A 20,314-nucleotide genomic window follows, 5' to 3' on the forward strand; every position below is an offset into this window, starting at 1 on the left:
TCAACACTGTCTTGCATGTCTTGACTGAGATGTCATTTAAAGGCTACATCTGCTATTTTTTCTCTGCTCACTATCTGCTGGTTCACACTCCTGCTGCTGGAAGCAAAATATATGCATCACAATTCAATGATTTGGTCCTATTCAGAAAAGCATATACTGTATGATGCATTCCTATTATTTCCGAAATCAATTGCCACAATGGAGCGACAGAAGTGGCGCGCATTAATAACATGAAGAAGCAGTAGATGGTAAAACAATTTCTACGGTAAATTTGATTTGGATCGTTCAATATTCATTAGCGACAAAGCCACTCCGCTGGAAATCTCAGTCCAAAGGAACAACATTTAGTATCACAGTGCAGCATATGTCCAATCAAATCAAACTAGCCCAGCAGAGGCCTCTGTGCTTAATTGAGTGAGACGACAAAAAGTCCTTACTCATTCAAACCGCAATTCAATTATGGGAGACTGGCCGTTCGGAGCTCACTGACGGAGAGAGGCAGCGGGGAGGCAACATGCCGGCCAAGTCCAAAGCATTTATGGACCGGGCTATGGAATAATTCATGCCGAAGCACCCAGACAAAAGCATTATCTAATATGGTATTCTGAGTATGATTAATGTGGAGAGCCTTCCATGCTGCGGAGCATGTGTGTGGCACAGATGACTGAAACGAGAGTTGAAACCATAATGAGGGAAGGGTCTTGTGGGCTGGACAAGTAATTTTTTTTTTAGTCAAAGAGCAGTAATAAATCACAATTGGAACACACACTTTTTACCATTTATAAGCAATTAAATGTCAAGATATAGATTTTCTTTTGAATGCAACTGAGCTCAAGAGCAATAATTGCCCGTTAACTAGAATAGGCAACGTTATTTTAGATTTCAATGAAAAAGTATTCATAATAGGAATCACAACTTCTGCATACTACATGTGTGAATATAAACAAGCAAAATATATGAACATTTGTATTTTTAAAAATCCTCTGTTTGTGTGTGGAATGTGTAGGAATAGTATTCAATACTATCGAATATGCAGTATGAAATGCACACCGTTGTCACACTGACTGTCACTGAAATGCAAGGAACCCACTCAGCTGTTGAGATTCAAGTCAACACTTTTCAAAATTGACACCTAGTTCAAAAGGACACTTGATTATCTACACTACACTTTAACTGTGTGTGGCGGTGGTATGTTTTTTTTCCTCCATCTTTTTTTTTTTTTTTTACCTTGAAGGAGATCTCGTACTGTTCTCCTCCCCATATCTCCAGGCCCGTGTCATATCCTCCCAGCTCCCAGAACCACTTTGTGTCCACAGCAAACAGCCCACCTGCCATCACCGGTGACCTGCAGGACACAACAAGGATTCTCAGTCACACTCAGTCGCACAAAACAGTCACATTAGCGACACAAAAGGAACAATAAATGTACACTTTTAAGCATTTAAATGAAACCATTATAGAGGATCGGGAAATCTGAAATGTATCTACTCTCATAACTAGACATAATGCACAAATGCTAGGTGGTTTCGGTTGCATTTAGTATAACTGTTAAGGTGATACTTGTTTTTTTTTATTCATATTGTCCTGGTGGTTGTGTATTGAAGGACCATGGAGAGAGACACACAAAGCAGCACTGACAGAAACCTGGGCTATGTCGGAGTGTTTCTTGATGCTACGCTCTACCAGGGAACTGTTCGACCATGGTGATAACATTGCTGCTGATCTGCATATTTGAATGAAATGAAATGCAACAATACAAAGGATATTAGGCTGTGGTTCAACCAGTCTGTTCAACCTGGCATTGAAATTAAAATAGAAAAATCGCATGATTCATAACTTGCGCTACACTGCTCTCACTCAACTGGTTTTCTTGGAACATTAAAGCCAAGTGTCTTATGTAGGGGAAGGTGGGGTGATTTGTGCATTTTGGAAGTTGCAAAACCCCTTGTTTCTAGAAAACCGTGGAAGAAATTGGAAATGTGACCACATATTTAAGAAGAGCCATCCATTTGACTCATCCTGTAAAGAAGGGAGACACAAGGAATAAGATATAAGCACATTTAAGCTCAAAAAACTGTGTTTTGCCTTTCAAAGTAAAATTTCCATGATCAAGGTTTTTTGATTATTGTGTCTGAACAATTATAGACACGTTTGAAAACATTTGACACATGTTTTAGTGCTTTGGTATGCTACACTTTGAGTCTATATAGTTAGCACAATGTCAACCCTAAATTGCTGCATCATGCCTATTATCCAAAATTCTGGGGATGGGGTGATTTGTGCGCAAGGGCCTGGGTGAGTTATAAGTAAGTAAGTAAGTAAAATGTATTTATAAAAGCACATTTATGACAGTTTGCACTGTCCAAAGTGCTGTACATAGTGCATTCAGTAGGTAAACAATGAAGGTAAAATAACAATAACCAAAATAAAAGACGTAAAGCCCATACATCCACATAAACACAGATAGTAGTGCAGAGGTAAGTAAGTAGTGCAGAGGTTAATGGGGAGGAAACACCAGGGTGTACATATGGGTTTTGAGCCTTGATTTAAAGGCAGAAATGTAGGGGGAATCACATTTGTCAGGTGGCAGTTGGTTCCACAAGCACGGAGCAACTAGTGCAAAGTACATTTCTGAGAGTTGTGCCAGTGGCATGGCTGTATACGCTGGTCACCAAAAGAAAGTGATAGTCTACAGTAGCTCAGGAGAGAGTGACATCTCAATTCCACTTAACGACACCACTGATGAGAGTTCAGATGGCCAGAAAGATGATGATGGTGACTTTGTCATTGTGACACAATGACGCACAAATCACCCCACTACGTGGGGTGATTTGTGCGACAAGACAACTTTTTTTCCAAAAGCTATATTTCTTAAACAGTTTATTCCAGATCCAAAGTTTTTATTGCCAGGGATGCACAACATCCTGAAATATATGTACATATTTGAGTTGGAGACATAACTGTCAAGGCCTCACTTTAAAATCACTTTGAGTAAAAAGTTGCACAAATCACCCCACCTTCCCCTATATGATTTTGCTGCATAGCTCCATTTAATCCCATAAACTGGACAATCACAACAGACTTTCTTCTGACCACATTGGGCTAAATCAAGAGGAATTTAGTTCTGTCTGATATCTCATTGCTCTATACAGGGCTGTGGAATGAGTGACTGGGTTTTCCACCCCTGATTTTTGTACCCTTGCTGTATGTCCTAGCATGTGTAAGCAACCCAATGACAATACATGTTTCGAAAACAAATCAACCCCAATCCAAACCATTCAGACTGGTATGACAACATCGGTGGCGCCAGAGGGAGCTCCACCCTGGAGTGAGACTTTTAATGACATGTATTGAGCAGCTTTAAAACGGTTTCAACTTGTAGACAACAGATGGAGCAATAAGTAAGGAGGAGACATAAACTTTTGATTGAGAGAGCAATTTGCGTATTGAACTATGGAATAATTGAAGTGTTCATCTTCTTTGAAACTAAGGATTCTGCCAAACATCCTAAAATGTTGTCTAGACTTATAATACGCTCGCCGTTGGGTGTTGGTACATTACGCTGCTGATGTATCCTTTCAATTTGACAAAATGTCACACAATGACAAATCCTTGTGTAGCTAATGTACATAAAATAAAAGCGGTACCAGTCCATACCGGTATAACCAGAAACCAACCCAAGACTGGTGCTTGTACCTGACTTACTTATTTAGACAATGAAATTGACAATATTTGACACCTTCTTCCAGACATGACTGCACTGTTTTTCTCTTGTCGTTTCTAATCAAGCGTTTATGTTTTAAATATGTAGAATTTTTTTTATCTAGGCTCAACAAAACTTCAGTAATTGGAAGCAGACGCAGGAGGCACACACGTTGCCCCTCTAACTCTTTAAATATGTTTGTCACACTGACTGACTTGATTTGCATAATTGGTTGACAGTGTGTCTGAGCAGCTCATTGTCCATGACTCGGTAACTGTTGAAGGCTGTCGGGGAGAAAAACTTGAAGAAAAACAAGAAGCCAAATGAAATGCAGCGGACAGACTCTCATCAGGAGGATAGAAGGATAGACGGACGGACTGCACAAAGTGTAGTGATTGCAAACGGTTGGATGGTCACAGTAGTTTGTGAGCTTCACAAAGGGAGCGTATAGAGACACTGTGTGGGCACTGATTTCTGGGGTGGAGATTGTTAGCTCTTGTTCGAAAGAGGAAAAAAAAACACAATCACACACCCTGGAGTTGTGTGGAATGATACACAAGCTTCAAGAAAGACTAGGCATACAGTTCACAACTCATATGGACATCAACATCCAGAGGCATGTTAACTCCCACTGTTTTTCACCAAATATTAGGTTTTGAGACCCAATATAATAACTTGAGTAAGTGATGTACTTCAACTGATCATTGTTGAATTTCTCTACCTCAAATGACAGCAGACGACTGCACAGATGTCAGTGTAACAACAAAATGTATCACAGGGTTGTTAACATTCCAATTTAGCCTTGCGAGCTTGGCCATCACGACTTACAGGGCTATAAAAAAACATTTCAATTTTAGATATTAATGTTGATAAATGTTTTGATGTTTTTGTTCAAGGAAACAAGTGATTGTGTTGGCTACTTTTAAAAGACCTGGCCTTGTCAAGGTGATTCAAATTAATTTGATTTATATAGCCCAATATCACAAAATAACACTTGTGCCTCTGTGGGCTTTATAATCTGCACACATAGTGAATACAAAAAAAAAATCAATCATATTATCAATGTGTCCTTGGATTAATATAATACTCAAAAAAGGAGAATAAATCAGTAGCCTCAGACTAATTCGGTTTCCTCGGGTATATTTATTATTTTAAAGTGAAAGTGGTTGCAGTAAAAATTAGGTTTAATAGGCTTTCCTATTTAGCACATTACACGTTTTGACTTGAGGGCTTTGCAAAGCTGTTGTATCTTGACTTTCAGAGTAACTGTATATAATGAATTATATATTTTTATAATTTACCTTTCACTAACTCGAAGTATACATCAATGTCAGATAAACATTATCATTAATATTGCGGTCTTGAATTTAGCTCTACAAGTGTCATACAGTACAAACAGTTTTGTGCATGTCTGACAGAGCGTAAGTCCCCATACAGACTATTTTTGGTTACCTGTTCACACACACTTTGAGGTACCACTTCAATATTAACCTGAATGTTGAAGCAACACGCCATTACAACATTTACTCTTGGATCATTTGGATTGGGAGTAGAGAGAACACTGCAGCTCTGACTGTATGTAATTCACTTTCTGAACCATTTTAATTTTACATTTTTCAAAGGGGGAAATCACTTTGGAAACACAGAATAACTGCACATTTCTGCTTTCAGTCAGTGAGTAGCTCCACTGAATGAATATTGAGCAGCATTGAGTGAACTAAACCTCCAGAGTTGTTAAAACAACTAGAAAAACTCAATAGCATAAAAGTTAAATACCGGGCTGTTATCAAACCTCAATACTTTTCGATGGCTTACTAAAATGTATACTGGGTCGGTCAGATGCTTGGCTGTAATGATTCTGAGCTGTATTTTATTTGTGCTTGGTTCTCAATTTAACACTGTAGAATAATTTAAAACCAAGAGTGATATCCAAAAGGTTGATTCCATATTTCCGGAAAAAAAAAAGTATTGCGTTTCGCATCACTGATATAAACTATAAAGTGCGAAAAATGTAATGTGTGGTAAGATTTGTACATTTTTTTTCATGTTTTCTTGGATTAACAGTTCCTGGCTTAAATCATATCTTTGCCAATTTTAAACTATTTTACTTTGCCAAAGTAACATTGCATCTTCTTGCCTTTCTAACAGTAAGAATCCCTGCAGATCTTCCTTAGTCAATGTTATTTGGCACTTGCCAGTCCACTGGAGGAAACATTTTTTTTAATTGAATGACTCATGAATATTCTAACTCCCACTTTAGATTATATTAGAAATGCTCTAGCTGATATGGTCCATGTTAGGCTATTGACCTTGAGGAAAGAGAGAGTCTAGGTCTGAGCTTATTGCTGAAAGAAACATGGAAGCCTGAATTAGAAATGAGAGAGAGAGAGAGAGAGACAGAAGGAAGGAAAAGAAAGAAAGAGAGGTGATGGCATTGACAGAAGAGACAGACAGAGACACAAGAACAATGATACAATCTCACACACACACACACACACACACACACACACACACACACACACACACACACACACACACACACACACACACACACACACACACACACACACACACACACACACACACACACACACACACACACACACACACACACACACACACACACACACACACACACACACACACACACACACACACACACACACACACACACACACACACACACACACACACACAGAGAGAGAGAGAGAGCCCTCCAAGATGGATTTTACCTCATTCTCCGCTGCGGCAATGTCAATCAGAATGAAAATGAAAATCTTTGCGACTCAAATTGGATTTGCACTGATGATGAAGGTCATTTCATTGGGCAAGAAGAGCAGACTAATTCACAAAATGAGGATTGATTCCTTCTGTCCTGCAGCTCATTTCGTCTTTTTTTCCGCATCTTATCTCCCTGCACCACCGCCGGGCTGCCTGATCATACCTACTGTATTTCCCAGGAAGACCAAATAATGTGTGGCATCCAAACATAGAGGAATGTTGTCAACAGAGTGAATGGCATCAAAGGCAAAGTGTGACCTTACAATAAGCATAAGATGTGTCTCTGTTAGTAGTTTATTTATTCCAAGCTTTCATCACTTAAAGGGAGTTGTATTAAGTAGGGATCTCAAGGCGTCTAATAATATAGCCCTATAGTGGTGGGTTGTCTTTGTTTGTATTACATTTAGTGACAACTTGCAATGGACAATCCAATTATTGTCCACATTCATACATCCGATTCCCAGGATTAATACTTTTATCACATGACCTTTTTTCTTTTGGAAAAATATGGTTGGTAACATGGTTGGAATCTAATGTCTCTACACATTTACAGACATTAGATTTGCATAGGATCTGATGTTGGTAGCTATTGTTACCAATGAGTGTGGCATGAGGGTTTTGACTCACACTCTGGCCATTTGAGTCACAGCTACATTATGTAAACCCATGGCACAATAAGATAATTGGGAGACAATCTTTTAGCAAATGTGTCTGCACTCACTCAAAGGGTTCACTTGAGTCTTCGTTTTGCAGCTCTTTAGGGATAGGTATCCGTTTGTAGTACATCTCCCAGTCAAACGCCCCTCGCATGGCGTCCCCCGCTTGCGTCTCATAGCCAAAGTTGTCGTGGTCTATCACGTCGATCATCGGACACACAATGGTTTTCCTGTTTTGGACGATTCGGTCTGAGAGAGAGAGAGAGAGAGAGAGAGAGAGAGAGAGAGAGAGAGAGAGAGAGAGAGAGAGAGAGAGAGAGAGAGAGAGAGAGATAGAGAGAGAGAGAGAGAAAGGAGGAAGTTAATGGCGAGAGATTGTGTAGATAAATGGTTCCTAAGCATTTTGGCTTTAGACCTGGCTTTGTTATAAAACGTTACAAAATTGCATGTGTCTTTGAGCCATGAGCAGTTTAACTGAAGCATGGTGTTACCTCCTCAGACAGTTTCATTTCGATGGTTTATAGATGGTTAGCGAAGTAAAACTCCCCAATATTTCACAAGATGAGTCACAGATTTGAGATAAGTTACATACAGATATGTATAAGTATCCTGACAATCATCTAATAGGGACCCCTTCAGATTTACTCTTTATGATCCTGCCCTCTAGGTTGGGAACCATTGAATATTGTTCATGTATGATCTATCTTTACGAGTTTAACTTTTATTAAGAATATTGTAAGAAAAAAAATACAGTTCACATGTTCGAGAGCTTCGTTGATGTAACTGCTTTGATATAGGGTTAAGGTTGGAAAAAGAAATGGAAAAGGCAGAATGTTGGGAAGTAATGCTGATGCTTTGAGTGTGAGTGTTAGTCTCACCCAGCAGAGGAGGCAGCCAGTTGACGTTGGCCTCACAGTGGGAGTCCAGGAATGTGATGACCTCCCCTTTAGCGACGGCGGCTCCCAGCAGGCGAGTCCTGATAAGCCCCTCCCTCTTCTTGTTCCTCATGATGCGAACCTTTGGCAGCCGCACCATGTACTCCTCTAGCGCCACCTTTAGGTGCTCTGCGGAGATGGAGACAGGGACAGCAGTATTTAGAATGGCGGATAATATAAAACTGTATTGATGTCATTGGCATTGCGTGCACACATCAGGTTCATTACACTGCACTGTCATGAAAAAAGTGTTGCTTCAGAAAGTTGTCCCCAAATGGCAAGACCTCACCAACACATCTCTTAGAAACAACATCAAAAGAAAACTGAACTATTAGCACTCGCAATCAAACAAGACATCTGCCTGTGCCACATGCTCCAGACTGAAATGTCTCCCTTTGGGCCTCAACATCAGAACTCTCACTCTCACCCATACTGGGAAAACAACTTTCTAACTTCACTAACTATCCTACATTCACAAACTTTTTCTAATGTCTTTCCTGCAGACATTAGACAGAATGTTACCATAAAGAGAAAGAATCCAACTGTGATGAATGCAAAGGGAATAAAATCAACTTCTCCTAACATGCAGTTATGAAAGCTTTTGGCAAAGAAGTAGTGTTTTTTCTCAAAGTGCAAAGATGCTCAATGTTTCAACAGACAGATTTAATAATGCCCTTTGGGGGAACTACAGACACTGCGTCCTCCAATAATCTTCAGTTCACTTCATTGTCAGCCAGTAATAATACCTTTTGTGTTACTGTTTTGAATAAATTATTTGAAATTATTGAAGATAGATGGGGTTGTTGGTGGAAGTCTGGATCAAAAACGATTCTGAAGTCTTAGTAACTGCAGGTGTCACAATAACTCTCAACATTGACAAATGAGTTAACAAGTGTAATTTGCGAAAAACGGCAAATAAAGTTGAAGATGCTGGAGGTGAAAAAGAAATTCAGGTAGAGAAAGAAAAGGCAAACCAACTATCGGAAGAAAGCATACATCAATCAAAGTAAAGGCTATTCATAGACCTTTTTTCCTATCCAATCTTTCCTCAGAACGGCCTCAGACAGAAATCAATCCTTTCCCAAATGGAGCCTCTAAATCTTTCGGCTCAAACGTCAAAGTCAGTTCTGACAGGTCAATAAAAAAGATTGGTGCCAGGCTCAGGCCTATGTTTCATTGGCTGTCCGTCTACTGTCACATTGTTTCGAGAAAGCCAAGACACTGTCAACCATCACACATAGAAATGCCATTGGAACAGATCATCAACCCTGGTCTGGCTCTTTTTATATCCCTGACTACTGAAGTGGTACTGTATATAAGCACTTCAAGAATGTTTTGGGGAGTAAATCATTGCTGCGATAAGGCCAGGATTTAAGGAGGCAATATAAAACATTATGGGTTGGAAAAAAGGTCAGCGAAACTCCAACTGTTGCACTTTCTTTCAATCTCTGCCTCATTGTCTTCTCCCTCTGTGTAATTTATGTGTGAAGGGCATATGTCTAATATTATCTCTTCGTCTCAATGGGTTTTTTTAGTATCAATTTTTTTATTCTCAACATGTTACTGAAGCTAATTTGCATTTAATGCCATCTTGATTGGAGGAAGTCTTGATAAAACACCATATGGCACCAAAACCAATTGGCCACTAATGGTTCCAGATATAACGTGGTCCACCTTGAGCTCACACACACAACAGATGCAAGTGAGAAATTAAGACACCCCAAGTGGGATGCTCCGGAGAGACAATGACTCAGCCAGGTTTTTAAATCAGACTGTCTCCTGGAACACAAACTGTCTTATAGGAACCAAAGCTGTTAGATCTACAGAAGCAATTTTTCAGATCTGTGGGATCAGTCCTGGTTTGTACTTTAGATCTGATATTTGGTCTGGAGATGATGTCATACATTACCATCCCTCAAAGCCATTTATTTGAACTCTTTTGAACTGTTTCCATACACAAGTTCAAACTCCTTCAAAATATATCCAAAAAGGTATTTATATTATATATATGTATATATTTGAAATAAAAGCTCAATAACTGTGTGGAGAAAAAATCTCAACAAAAACAACTAAACAATAAGTTAAAATCTTAACCCAACAAAGGACAAACAACTGTACAGAAACAACAGCATCATTGATCCAAGAGAACCTGGATGAGGGACCTGGATGAACCTGATCAGACTATGGATAATAGATCAAGTGGATCGGTGAAATCAGTCCGATATCAGACAAGTGAATCATGGCTGTATCGGCACCAGATACTGGTATTGGATCGGATCATTCCCATCTCTATCTCCTTCTCTTTTCTGCATCAGCCTCTTAAATTCAACACAACATCCCTTTGCGTGGCCTTACACAAAAAAGGGGCATTGCTTTCAGGAAACACAGGCAGACAAGCTGGACATTAATAAAATATTACTTCAGCCAGTTTTACTTATTGATAGCAGATGGACAAATGGACCACTGTCACTGAGAAACACCCTCTCCAACACAATAGCTAATTGGATTGTGAATATCAGATGAGAATATGGTGGAAAGACCACATTCCTTTCAGACCTTTACAAGATAAACTGCCGCTGATGAAACTTTCGAACAGGATTTCTCTGTCTCTGCAATCTCCGTTTCCTTTCCACAACAGTCTTGCTTTTCATTTTGTCCATCCCATTATTTTGTCTCTTTGTCTTCATTCCCTCGTTTGTGTCGTCATCCTGTCCTGATGCCGCTTGGCAGCAGTTGCCTCTTGGGGGAAAGCAGTCCTGATCTTAGAGGACAGCTGAGGCATCGAAGACAGCAGGTCCAGCCAAAACCAACATACCTCAAGCCAGCAGATCTGTCTCGTTGCCTTCTCTCTCTTTCTCTCATTCTCTCTCCCTCTCTCTATTCTATTCTTCGTTCATTTCTCCCTCCTGTGATTTACCTTTTAATGAGCCCAGGTAAATGACAGTCCAAGTCAAACATCATCAAAAAGCCGGCCATCACTTCCCCCGGCCCGTCCACTCTAGACTATTTGGGCAAGACCAGATCTGACCAGACCTCATTAAAGCAGAGCAAACCAAATTAGCAGAAGAGACGTGAAATAAAGACCAGAGTGAAGGGGGTCCTGTCTATCAAACTGCCACTGCACGCCTCTGCTGATTAATCCCGAAAGCCCTATTTAGAATGCAGCCTGCCCGAAGTGTCCCGGCCCAAATTAACCCCTGTTACACGTGTTAAAGTTGCTGGCAAACAGCTTTGCTTTAAAGGGCAAGAGATGGGTTATTTACCAAAGAGATAATCAATTCTGCTTGAGACGACAAGGATAACGGATGGACTTTCAGCTTTGATTTGAGAGTGTTAACATCCAAGGCATATGGACATTATAGGAACTGATGCCCTTAATCCATGGTTCAATTTCAAGGGCAATACAGTAACAGATCTTAATTATATGATTGTATTCTAAGCATACTGTATTGTAAACATCCAGTCATTTGGTGTCAGGTTATTTGCATTTAGTGACTATCTCTGGCCCACGTTTGTTTCTGCAGAGAAAGGAATTTATTCTGGTGATGCTCTGCCCTGATGGTTACTGTAGCTTCAATTCCCTCCGTCTGGTGTTTAGCAGAGCAACACATTATCAGTTGGACTGGCAGCAGGTGATTGTCCTGCAGCTGTGGGTGTATAAAAGGTGTCATGAGCCCTTCACTGCTCAACCAAAAATGGATTTGAAAATCCTCTGTAACACCCTTAAAGTTGAAAGTCAGCTCTTCAACCTCACTGGCATTGTTTAATTTCAAATCCAATGTTCTGGAGCACACAGACAAGGTAATATCAAAGTATTAGGTCATATACTTCATTATTATTGACTGGACTGTACATTGTTTGAAACAAGTGTTTCTCATTTATTGAAGTAATGATGATATGCAGTCCTATGTGGGTTCTGTACAAACCTTTTTGTTAAGTGTTTTTAAAACATTAATTCTGGAGTTCTAGAGATTTCTAGAGATTCTGTATTTTCTTTTGTTATTTTTTGTTCCATTTGGCTAAATGTGGCAAATTTCCAACGCAACTATGTTAATCATAATGCATCATTCCTAGCAAATAAAGATAATACCAAAGTCAGGTCCAGCTAAGTAAAGTAATTCACCTATGAAGAACTAATCTTCAATAACTTTTTTTTTAAATTGACTCATCACACAAGGTATGCGTACTGCTGATTTTGACACTGAAACTGAGGCTAAGGGGATCCATAGGGTCGGTGCCACCCATAGTCAAAAGGACACGCGCTCACCTTCATAATACAGCAATAAAACCATTCATTAGCTCTCAACCATTAAGAGATTGATTCAGGCCAAGCTTTTTGCCCTGCATGAGATGATTCCTACACAACCTTCCTAATGAAAGCCAGCGAGATTAAACAGGGAACATTTGCATTGCATGTACAGCCCCATTCGGCGGAGGAGATGGGGGTACAGGTCACGGAGTCTAATTATGAATGGTTAATTTGACCCGAGCAAATTGGAACACGGCTCCTCTGGTTTACTAAAATAAAAAAATGGCGAGGCAATAAATCACCCTAACGAGAGCAGGCCGATGTCAGCAAACACATTAGTCATTATTAGAATGTGAAGTCCGGGAACATGATGAAGGGCTCAGACATCATCCAATGCCCGGGTCATTTGCGTCGACCCCATTTACCAAACAGCGGAACGGTCACTGCCCTCCATGTGTTTCCTGCTTCAGGAATGCATTGGGTCTTCTTCTGAGCCGTTAATTAGGATTCAATGAATACCACTTAAACTAAGCAGAGGAGAAGACGCAATGTAGTGTCCAGAGTGGAATGCAAATGCCATTGATGGTGATTTTGCGTTATCAGAAACAAGCGGTACAACACATCAGATACATGCTTTGATTTCTGTCATACAAACAGGTTTCTGTTCCTCCCTAAACTGTAGATGTATTTATTTATTATGTTGGCTTTTTTTGGTCGAGAAAGTAGGGAGGAGGATTCAATTCAATTAACATCAAATTACAGTACAGATCCAATATGGCGTCCAAATCTTTGTCTTTCCAAGGTGCTGGATTACTTCCCACCAGGTCTTGGCACAGCACCAAAGAGCAAGGCAATGCTAATGTGTTCGTCCAAGATATTCGGTTGCTTCTGTGAACTCTATCACACATCCTCCCTTTTTGTGTCGACTGCCAGGCCGAGAGCATATGGAGCTGCTTTTACAGCAACCACCATAAAAAGAATAAAAAATAAAAAAAGAAGGATGCTGAGGGACATTCTGTGATGATATAATTCTAGTCTGGTTGGGGGGTGTATCTCCTCCCCCGTTCACAAAAAAAAATACACACAGCTTAAGTAGCTACTGAGGCAATGATAAAAGATGTATTACAGATGCGCCCAGTGCAGTCACGTCGTAAAGCGATGAAAGCGGCGTTTTTTTGTGATAAGAACGGGGAGAGGACGGACAATTTCATTTCTCTGCCTTCAAGCACTGGCACACATTCATATCACAGGCTCAAGCTGCTTCAAGTCCACAACAGGAACATCTCTATCAGGGCTACTGTATTTCTGCTGCATATTTGAATTTATTTTACATTTTTCATGTGCATACATACATTTTGAAGATAGCCATTTATCAATAATGGATCGTTATGCTGCTGCCAGTGTTGGTGGTCTGTTTCTAGGTTGGTCTGATTGGGGTGACCATGTATTTGGCTCTAGATATTTTGGACCAGTTCTGACAGAACATTTAAATGATTTCATGCACCTTGGTCTTGGTTAGGTTTTCAAAATGTCCATTTCGAGTCTGGCAGAAGCATTTACACAGGTTTTAAAATATAATAAAATATTTAGACAGTATTTATTTCATCCATGCGATTGCATACGTAAATAAAGTAAATAAAGTATATGTCGTTGGTGGCTTCAGGTGGACTAATAAAGTCAGCACCTTGTTGACTTCACATGTTTCTCAGACAAGTCATATAATAAATAATGACTATGATGATTTCATCTAAAACAGTGGCTGTCTTGGTACTGTATACACAAATATCATGTGATCTGTCACGCATTAAGAAGTCAAATAAATCAAATAATGTATGATAACATTAAGAAAATAAGAATAAATCAAAGAAGAAGAATGAAATAATAATATGAGGCAGGAGCAGTGAGGTTACAGGGGGAATAAGAGGCAACACAGACTCCATAGAGACAGAACACTAACACTAACACAGACAGAGTCACTGTTAGTCAGCGTTAACACGGTCGCACCGATGCTGTGCTTACTCTAAATCTCCCATCTCGAGCGGCTCTCGTGCTGCTGCTGTAAAAATATCCCCGTGGGGATTGTTAGTCCTTGAGAGAGTCGATGTCAGAGTCTGAACAGCAGCCTGCCAGCGAACACCTGCAAGTTCAAATTCTCTCACACTGCCCACTAGCTTCTGTTTGAAAAGGACAATGGACATTTTTAGATTTCAATGACAGAATGAATCCTGAATCATCAACTGGATGTTTAGTTGACCACCTCAATCTATTACATTGTTTGTATGTGTGTTAAAGGACACTTTATGTTTTAGGCCCATAAATACATGTCTGTCCATTAGCAATTGTATTTAACACCAGATCTTCTGAGTTTTTAGGATGGCAGGGCATTGTAGTTAAAGGTAGTCGGACAGAGTTTGAATAATTCTTCTGTTAATGCACACGCATTTTGGCTGACTCCCGATGGTGGACTTGGGGCCTGTCCCTCCAGTATCTTTTGATCAGTACAGAGATTTTTAATTAAGATAAAACCGCATATTTGACGTTAGAAAGCTTATTTTCCGAGTTCTTATCTCGGGTGCACTCCAACCCCTGCTCAGATAATCAAATCCCCGATGTCTTTTATTCCTTTTTTTATTCATTATAAAAGATGCACAAGCCAAAACAAAAGAAGTGATAAGAAAGAAAGACAAAAAACAACCTTACTGCCACAAGAGGTGAATTAGGAATGAAGGAACAAAGGGGGCGAATTGAAAGGAGAAGAATAGAAGCACAGAGAGAAGCAAAAACAGAAAGGAAAAGACACGGGCCACAGAGAGGAGGAATAAGGAGGCTTGGTGTGCGATACAGATCACTTTTTCTGCCATCATTTATGGAGGAAGCCATTTGTCCATGCAGCAAGTTCGACACCAAAAGACATCCTGATTTATAAAGATTCATCTCCATCTACTTAAAGGTCACATATTATGCTCATTTTCAGGTTAACATTTTTTAATTTGGGTTTCTTTTAGAACCTGTTTTCATGGTACTGTGTCCACAAACCCATTCAACTAACGTACACATATTTACTGATGTTTCCGGATTCATTATCTATGCATCCTTTAGAGCGGCTTCTTGCAACTTGCTGAATAGCCAAAAATGGCACACTCCCCTGCTCTCTTGGGAAAGCTATTAAAACATAATAACAAGTCTTTAGCTCAAACACCATCCCCTTCACTTTCTTTTTGGACACTGGTGTTATCTTTTGCTAATTTCCCCTTCTTTCATTTCCTTCTCTTTTTCTTCCTCACCGCCTCTCTTCTGTTGCTCAACGGTTAAGTTGCGTTTATTATTGTTTGGGAACCGAGATTGCCCCCATTATGCTGGCAAGACGCCAGTTACTTCCACTAATATAGATGCTAATGACGCTCCTCGGGGAAGCGCTCCAATTCTCAATTTAAACATCAACGACACAGAAATGATAACAATAATAACCGCTTAATGGAAACAAGACAAAACAAATAACATGTCTCGGTCGGTGAAGACGTGTTCAAAGAGGGGAATTATAATCTGACTTTAGAGAGCCGCAGTGACTGAAGCACAATGCATTAAGAGTTTTGTCTGGAGAAGCAGAGGTGGTGTATTGTAGACTTAATATACCAGTATGTGATATAATATCCACATATTCCGTGACAAGCGTTCACTAAAAAAGGCAACTCTCACTCAATCGCTCCCTCTCTCCACCGACATGCCTGGACACTTACAGGTGCTAATGAAGTCAGCCTCCCCGGAGTAACGGCTCTCTTCTCCAAAGTACACTCCAATTAAAAAGGATGGGGGAAAAAAATAAACACTTGCTCAAACACGATAACGCGCTCCACTGCTCCGCGCTGCCTCTTGTGTAAAAAAAGAAAAAAGAAAAAGGAAAAAAAATGTATCCCCCGGCAACTCAAAACACAGCTTTATTAGAGGAAACTAAATTAGCTGAGGAGAATTAAACCAGAGTGGGTCGGATAGGGGTAAAAAAAAGGAATAATAGATTCCCAAACCGAGTTTTACCCTGTTGAAATGGGTCTATTTGCTGTTTTGAATGCACCCAGTGACCAGAGAAAAATATGAAAAAACCCTGACCCTACTGAATGAGTGGGACTGCTCTTTCCAAAAGCACATTATGTGTGTGTGTGTGTGTGTGTGTGTGTGTGTGTGTGTGTGTGTGTGTGTGTGTGTGTGTGTGTGTGTGTGTGTGTGTAAATAAGTATAACAGGAATATACTAAAACTCAATATCAGCACTTGCTTTTAACCCTGAACAAAAAAAAAGCTCTTCAAATGCCATTTAATAGACTCAGAGGTGTCCTTGTGCTCCCATACTGTAGTAGGAGAGTTCAAATGAGAACATTGTTGCAAGGACACCATTTTTAAAACACATACTAGATGCCATGGCCACTAATTATTATTATTATTTTTTTAAAGATATTTTTTGGCATTGTTGTGCTTTATTGATAGTGTAGAGACAGAGCTTGAAATGGGGCAGAGAGGGAGAGAGTGACATGCAGAGAACGACCGCGGGCTGGAATCGAACCCGGGTCCGCTGCTGGCCAAGGCCAATGGGGGGGACGCCCTACCAACTGAGCTAAGGGCGCCCCGTGGCCACTCATTTTTAAGGTTAATAAATTCATTGTTTATTAATTTGAAATACGGCCATGAGCCCAAGGTGACCAGGGAATCAGTTAATATAAAATGATATAACACTGGCTGACTCACATTTGGGAAGCTTGTTTTTTGAATTGTTGCTTAATCAAATAATTATTGTCCGCCCGTATGATAAGTTGAACAGTTATTTCAGCGATAAGGACAACAAAACTAAACAAAAGTAATGGAACAAGCCAGCGAGGTTTTAGGAAAAGTAATTCACAACTGGTCTTGTGAACTTGTGACTTTTGGAAATGTGAACCAGTACGTACTGTATGCGGGAGGTGGTAACTGGATCACAGGACAACAGCTACATCAGTATAGAGGTACTTGAATGCATCACACTGTGCCATGTATTACCTGTAGATCAACTTAACGCCAGAGCATAAAGACAACATGGTAGCAGAGCAGGTTTAACCATTGATGGCTAGGCTAGGGTGTGTATTATTGTACAGCTCTCACACAGTATGGACAGGTAGTGGATTGTGAGGAGACACTGACTGAACAAAAAAAAATGACAAAAAAAAAAAAATTATTTTGTCAACAAAAAAAGTGTTCTCCAGAATCACTGACTCCGACAGCCTTTAAATCAAAACTAAATCTTTGCTGAACCCTCTTCTTACCAAACATTTCTTAATTAAAGCTAGAGGGAGCAAAATGCATTTCTGCTGTTGCTGTGATACAATCCACAACTATTTTTGGACTAGATGAGAACAAATGTCCTTCCAAATCAGTGTGTGCCGTTCTAGCACAGGGACACTGCAGGTCCTTTCGGTTGAGTCACTGGCACACTGTGTGTCAGCTGTTCTCGGGGCCAGAGGTGTTCTACTGCGGTACACTGAACACTTTCTCCACTATTCCTGTCCTACTCCATCTTCGGCAGCAACACATGTGCGGATCATGTACCTGTCCGCCTACATGCTCAAGACATATAAGATGACAGATGGCGAGCGGGAGGGAGGGAATCCGGCCGAGAAAGTGTAGCCCATTAGCTCTGCTGCTAACCTTGAAAGTATGGGGGAGGCTGGGAAGCAGAACGCGAGCCAACACTCCCCTACAGGGAGGGAGCGCGCGGGGCTGAACATCCTTACTGCACGGGGCTGCGGAAATTCAATTACAGCCTAATGAAGAGTGAGCTGACCTCCCCTCACCCCCACCGCTCTCCTCACACCTCCCCACACCTCCCTCCACTCAGCCAGCCGAGGCTCATCACTGACTGTAGGCGGGCAGGTTATAGCAGGCACAACTGGTTTGATTCAGACCGCTGTGCTATCTCTTCACAACAGGTCACATTTTTCCACTGGCCTACATCCTCTTGTTACCATGACACTGCATTCCTCTCCCATTGTTCTCCCTCTGCACTTTTGAACACTCTCTTTTGATTTTCACTGGAGATATGCAACCTGTGAAGTCTGGTTTTTTAAAGGCGCACAATGTTTTAGGGCTGGGGGAAATGTGTGGAATTAAAAATCACAATTTAAGCTAATGCGAGATGACTGGAATACAAAAAAGTATCGTGGTTACCGTCATGATTTACATCTATAGCACATATCTACTCAGACCAAAAAATGCCACAGCAAAAAAAGAAAACGCAGGTGTCCTCACAACATAGGCAAAACCTTGAGTTCACAGAGTTCATCCAAAATATGCATTTGTAACCATCAACTCCTGTTTCATAACTTAAAATGTAATGTCTCTTTTGCGAGTTAATTTGTATTCCAAGAGAGGGGTGTTAGGTAAAACACTGTGCAGCACAGCTACAGGTTATACAATATTAATGTAATATAAAACTCTGTTAGGGACTCACCGACTTTCTCTTCCTCCAAAAAGGTCAGCCATGTCATCACAGCTAGCTATTGGCCAGCGGCACAATTTCAAATGAAATAATGTAATAAAGTTGAGCTTGATGCAAACTATTTAAGCGGATTTGCTTCAACCGTTCCAGCAAGATCCACTGAATTGATTTTTCCCGTGAAGCCTCCAACAAGTGGTCGGTATTCCATATTCAAATTCAAAACATTGCTTTTCAGTGGAGTATATATATTTATCCTTCCCCTGAACACAGAATATTTCATTTCTAATTCAAATTGCGTCTTCAGCATGACCCAACAAGCATATTTACCGAGGCAATATGCTGATTTATGCATCGACATGATTGACTGAAAGAAATACACCAAAACGAAGGTTGTTTGAACCAAAATAAAAATTGTCATCTGTCCTGCTGCAATCCATCCATTACTCAGACTTCAACGTGAGTAAGATAATGAGCTAGAGAAAGCGTTGATAGTAACTGACTCATTGTGCCCACGTTCGGGCTCCGGACTCTTCTGGAAAAAAATATTATCATGCATCGCTGCGTGACATTTTTTCAATTTCTCACACATAGAAAATGCCCTGCAAAGTGAGATTTTCTAAATTTTAATTTCCTCCAGCTCGAAGGGAAATAAAAAAATCCACTTTCTATTGTGTGTGTGGTGATGAATGACTTATTTAATAAACAATTCAGATAAAGATCTAATTAGCAATTTTATTCATTCCATTGTGAAAGTGCCTTTTAGAGTTTGGTTCGTTTCATCCGTCTAGGTCGGCCTTATTTACTGATGCAGGTTGATAAAACTGACAAGTTACTTAATTCCACTTCAAAGCATCCACCTCATATCTCTTGTCATTTCAATCCTCCCTCCCCTTTCTCTCAGCGTTGTTTCATGCATCTTGATTGCTCCATTTCTCACTCTATGACTTCATTTATTGCTTGTGCCGATTCATCACCTGCTTTCACACTGAAGTACTCCTTCATTGTGTCTGTCACAAATCAACAACAGTCATTGCAAAACACGTCATGTCGCCTCAAATTGCTTGCTGCAAATTGATAACTAAATATACAAAACTAATTATATGTAAACAAAAAAAAAATCAAAAGAACATTTAAGCATAGCATCTGTATAACCTCTTAGTAGCTCATTTCTCCTATATGCATATTAATAGCCAGTGGTACCAAATTAAATATAGCCATTTCTAGGGTTTTTCTACTGACAGTTGTCTAATTGTTCCCATCAGGCAGTGGACAGTGACAGAATAATTGGATAATCAATCTTGAGTCGGGCTGACAGGTTTCCATGGCAGGGCCGTGAGGCTGCAGTGAAGCTTCTCTGGTCCTGCTCTAAGGGATTGTCTCTGTCACAGAACACAGTTAACCATGATGGATACATCTGGGCCCACACTGTCCCTGCTTTAATGAAACCCTGCTACCAAGACGTCTAAGGCCAATAACATGCCACAGATGAAACATGGAAGCAAAATATGAAGGTGTCCTTTGGCCGAGAAAAT

The 20,314-nt window shown here is 40.2% G+C and overlaps 1 protein-coding gene across 1 annotated transcript in view; it reads right to left on the minus strand.

The window, feature by feature from the left end:
- The window catches only part of galnt10 (UDP-N-acetyl-alpha-D-galactosamine:polypeptide N-acetylgalactosaminyltransferase 10 (GalNAc-T10)), an 83,004-nt gene that overhangs the window by 17,304 nt on the left and 45,386 nt on the right, over positions 1-20,314 (minus strand). Inside the window, exons 5-7 of the mRNA XM_080041276.1 lie at positions 8,019-8,204; positions 7,206-7,389; positions 1,228-1,345 (exon numbers count right to left, since the gene is read on the minus strand). Of these exons, the coding sequence (XP_079897402.1) occupies positions 1,228-1,345; positions 7,206-7,389; positions 8,019-8,204 (488 nt within the window). The remainder of the gene's footprint in view (positions 1-1,227; positions 1,346-7,205; positions 7,390-8,018; positions 8,205-20,314) is intronic.

Source organism: Ammodytes marinus (assembly GCF_949987685.1).
Source record: "Ammodytes marinus genome assembly, chromosome: 14".
Taxonomy (NCBI): domain Eukaryota; kingdom Metazoa; phylum Chordata; class Actinopteri; order Uranoscopiformes; family Ammodytidae; genus Ammodytes; species Ammodytes marinus.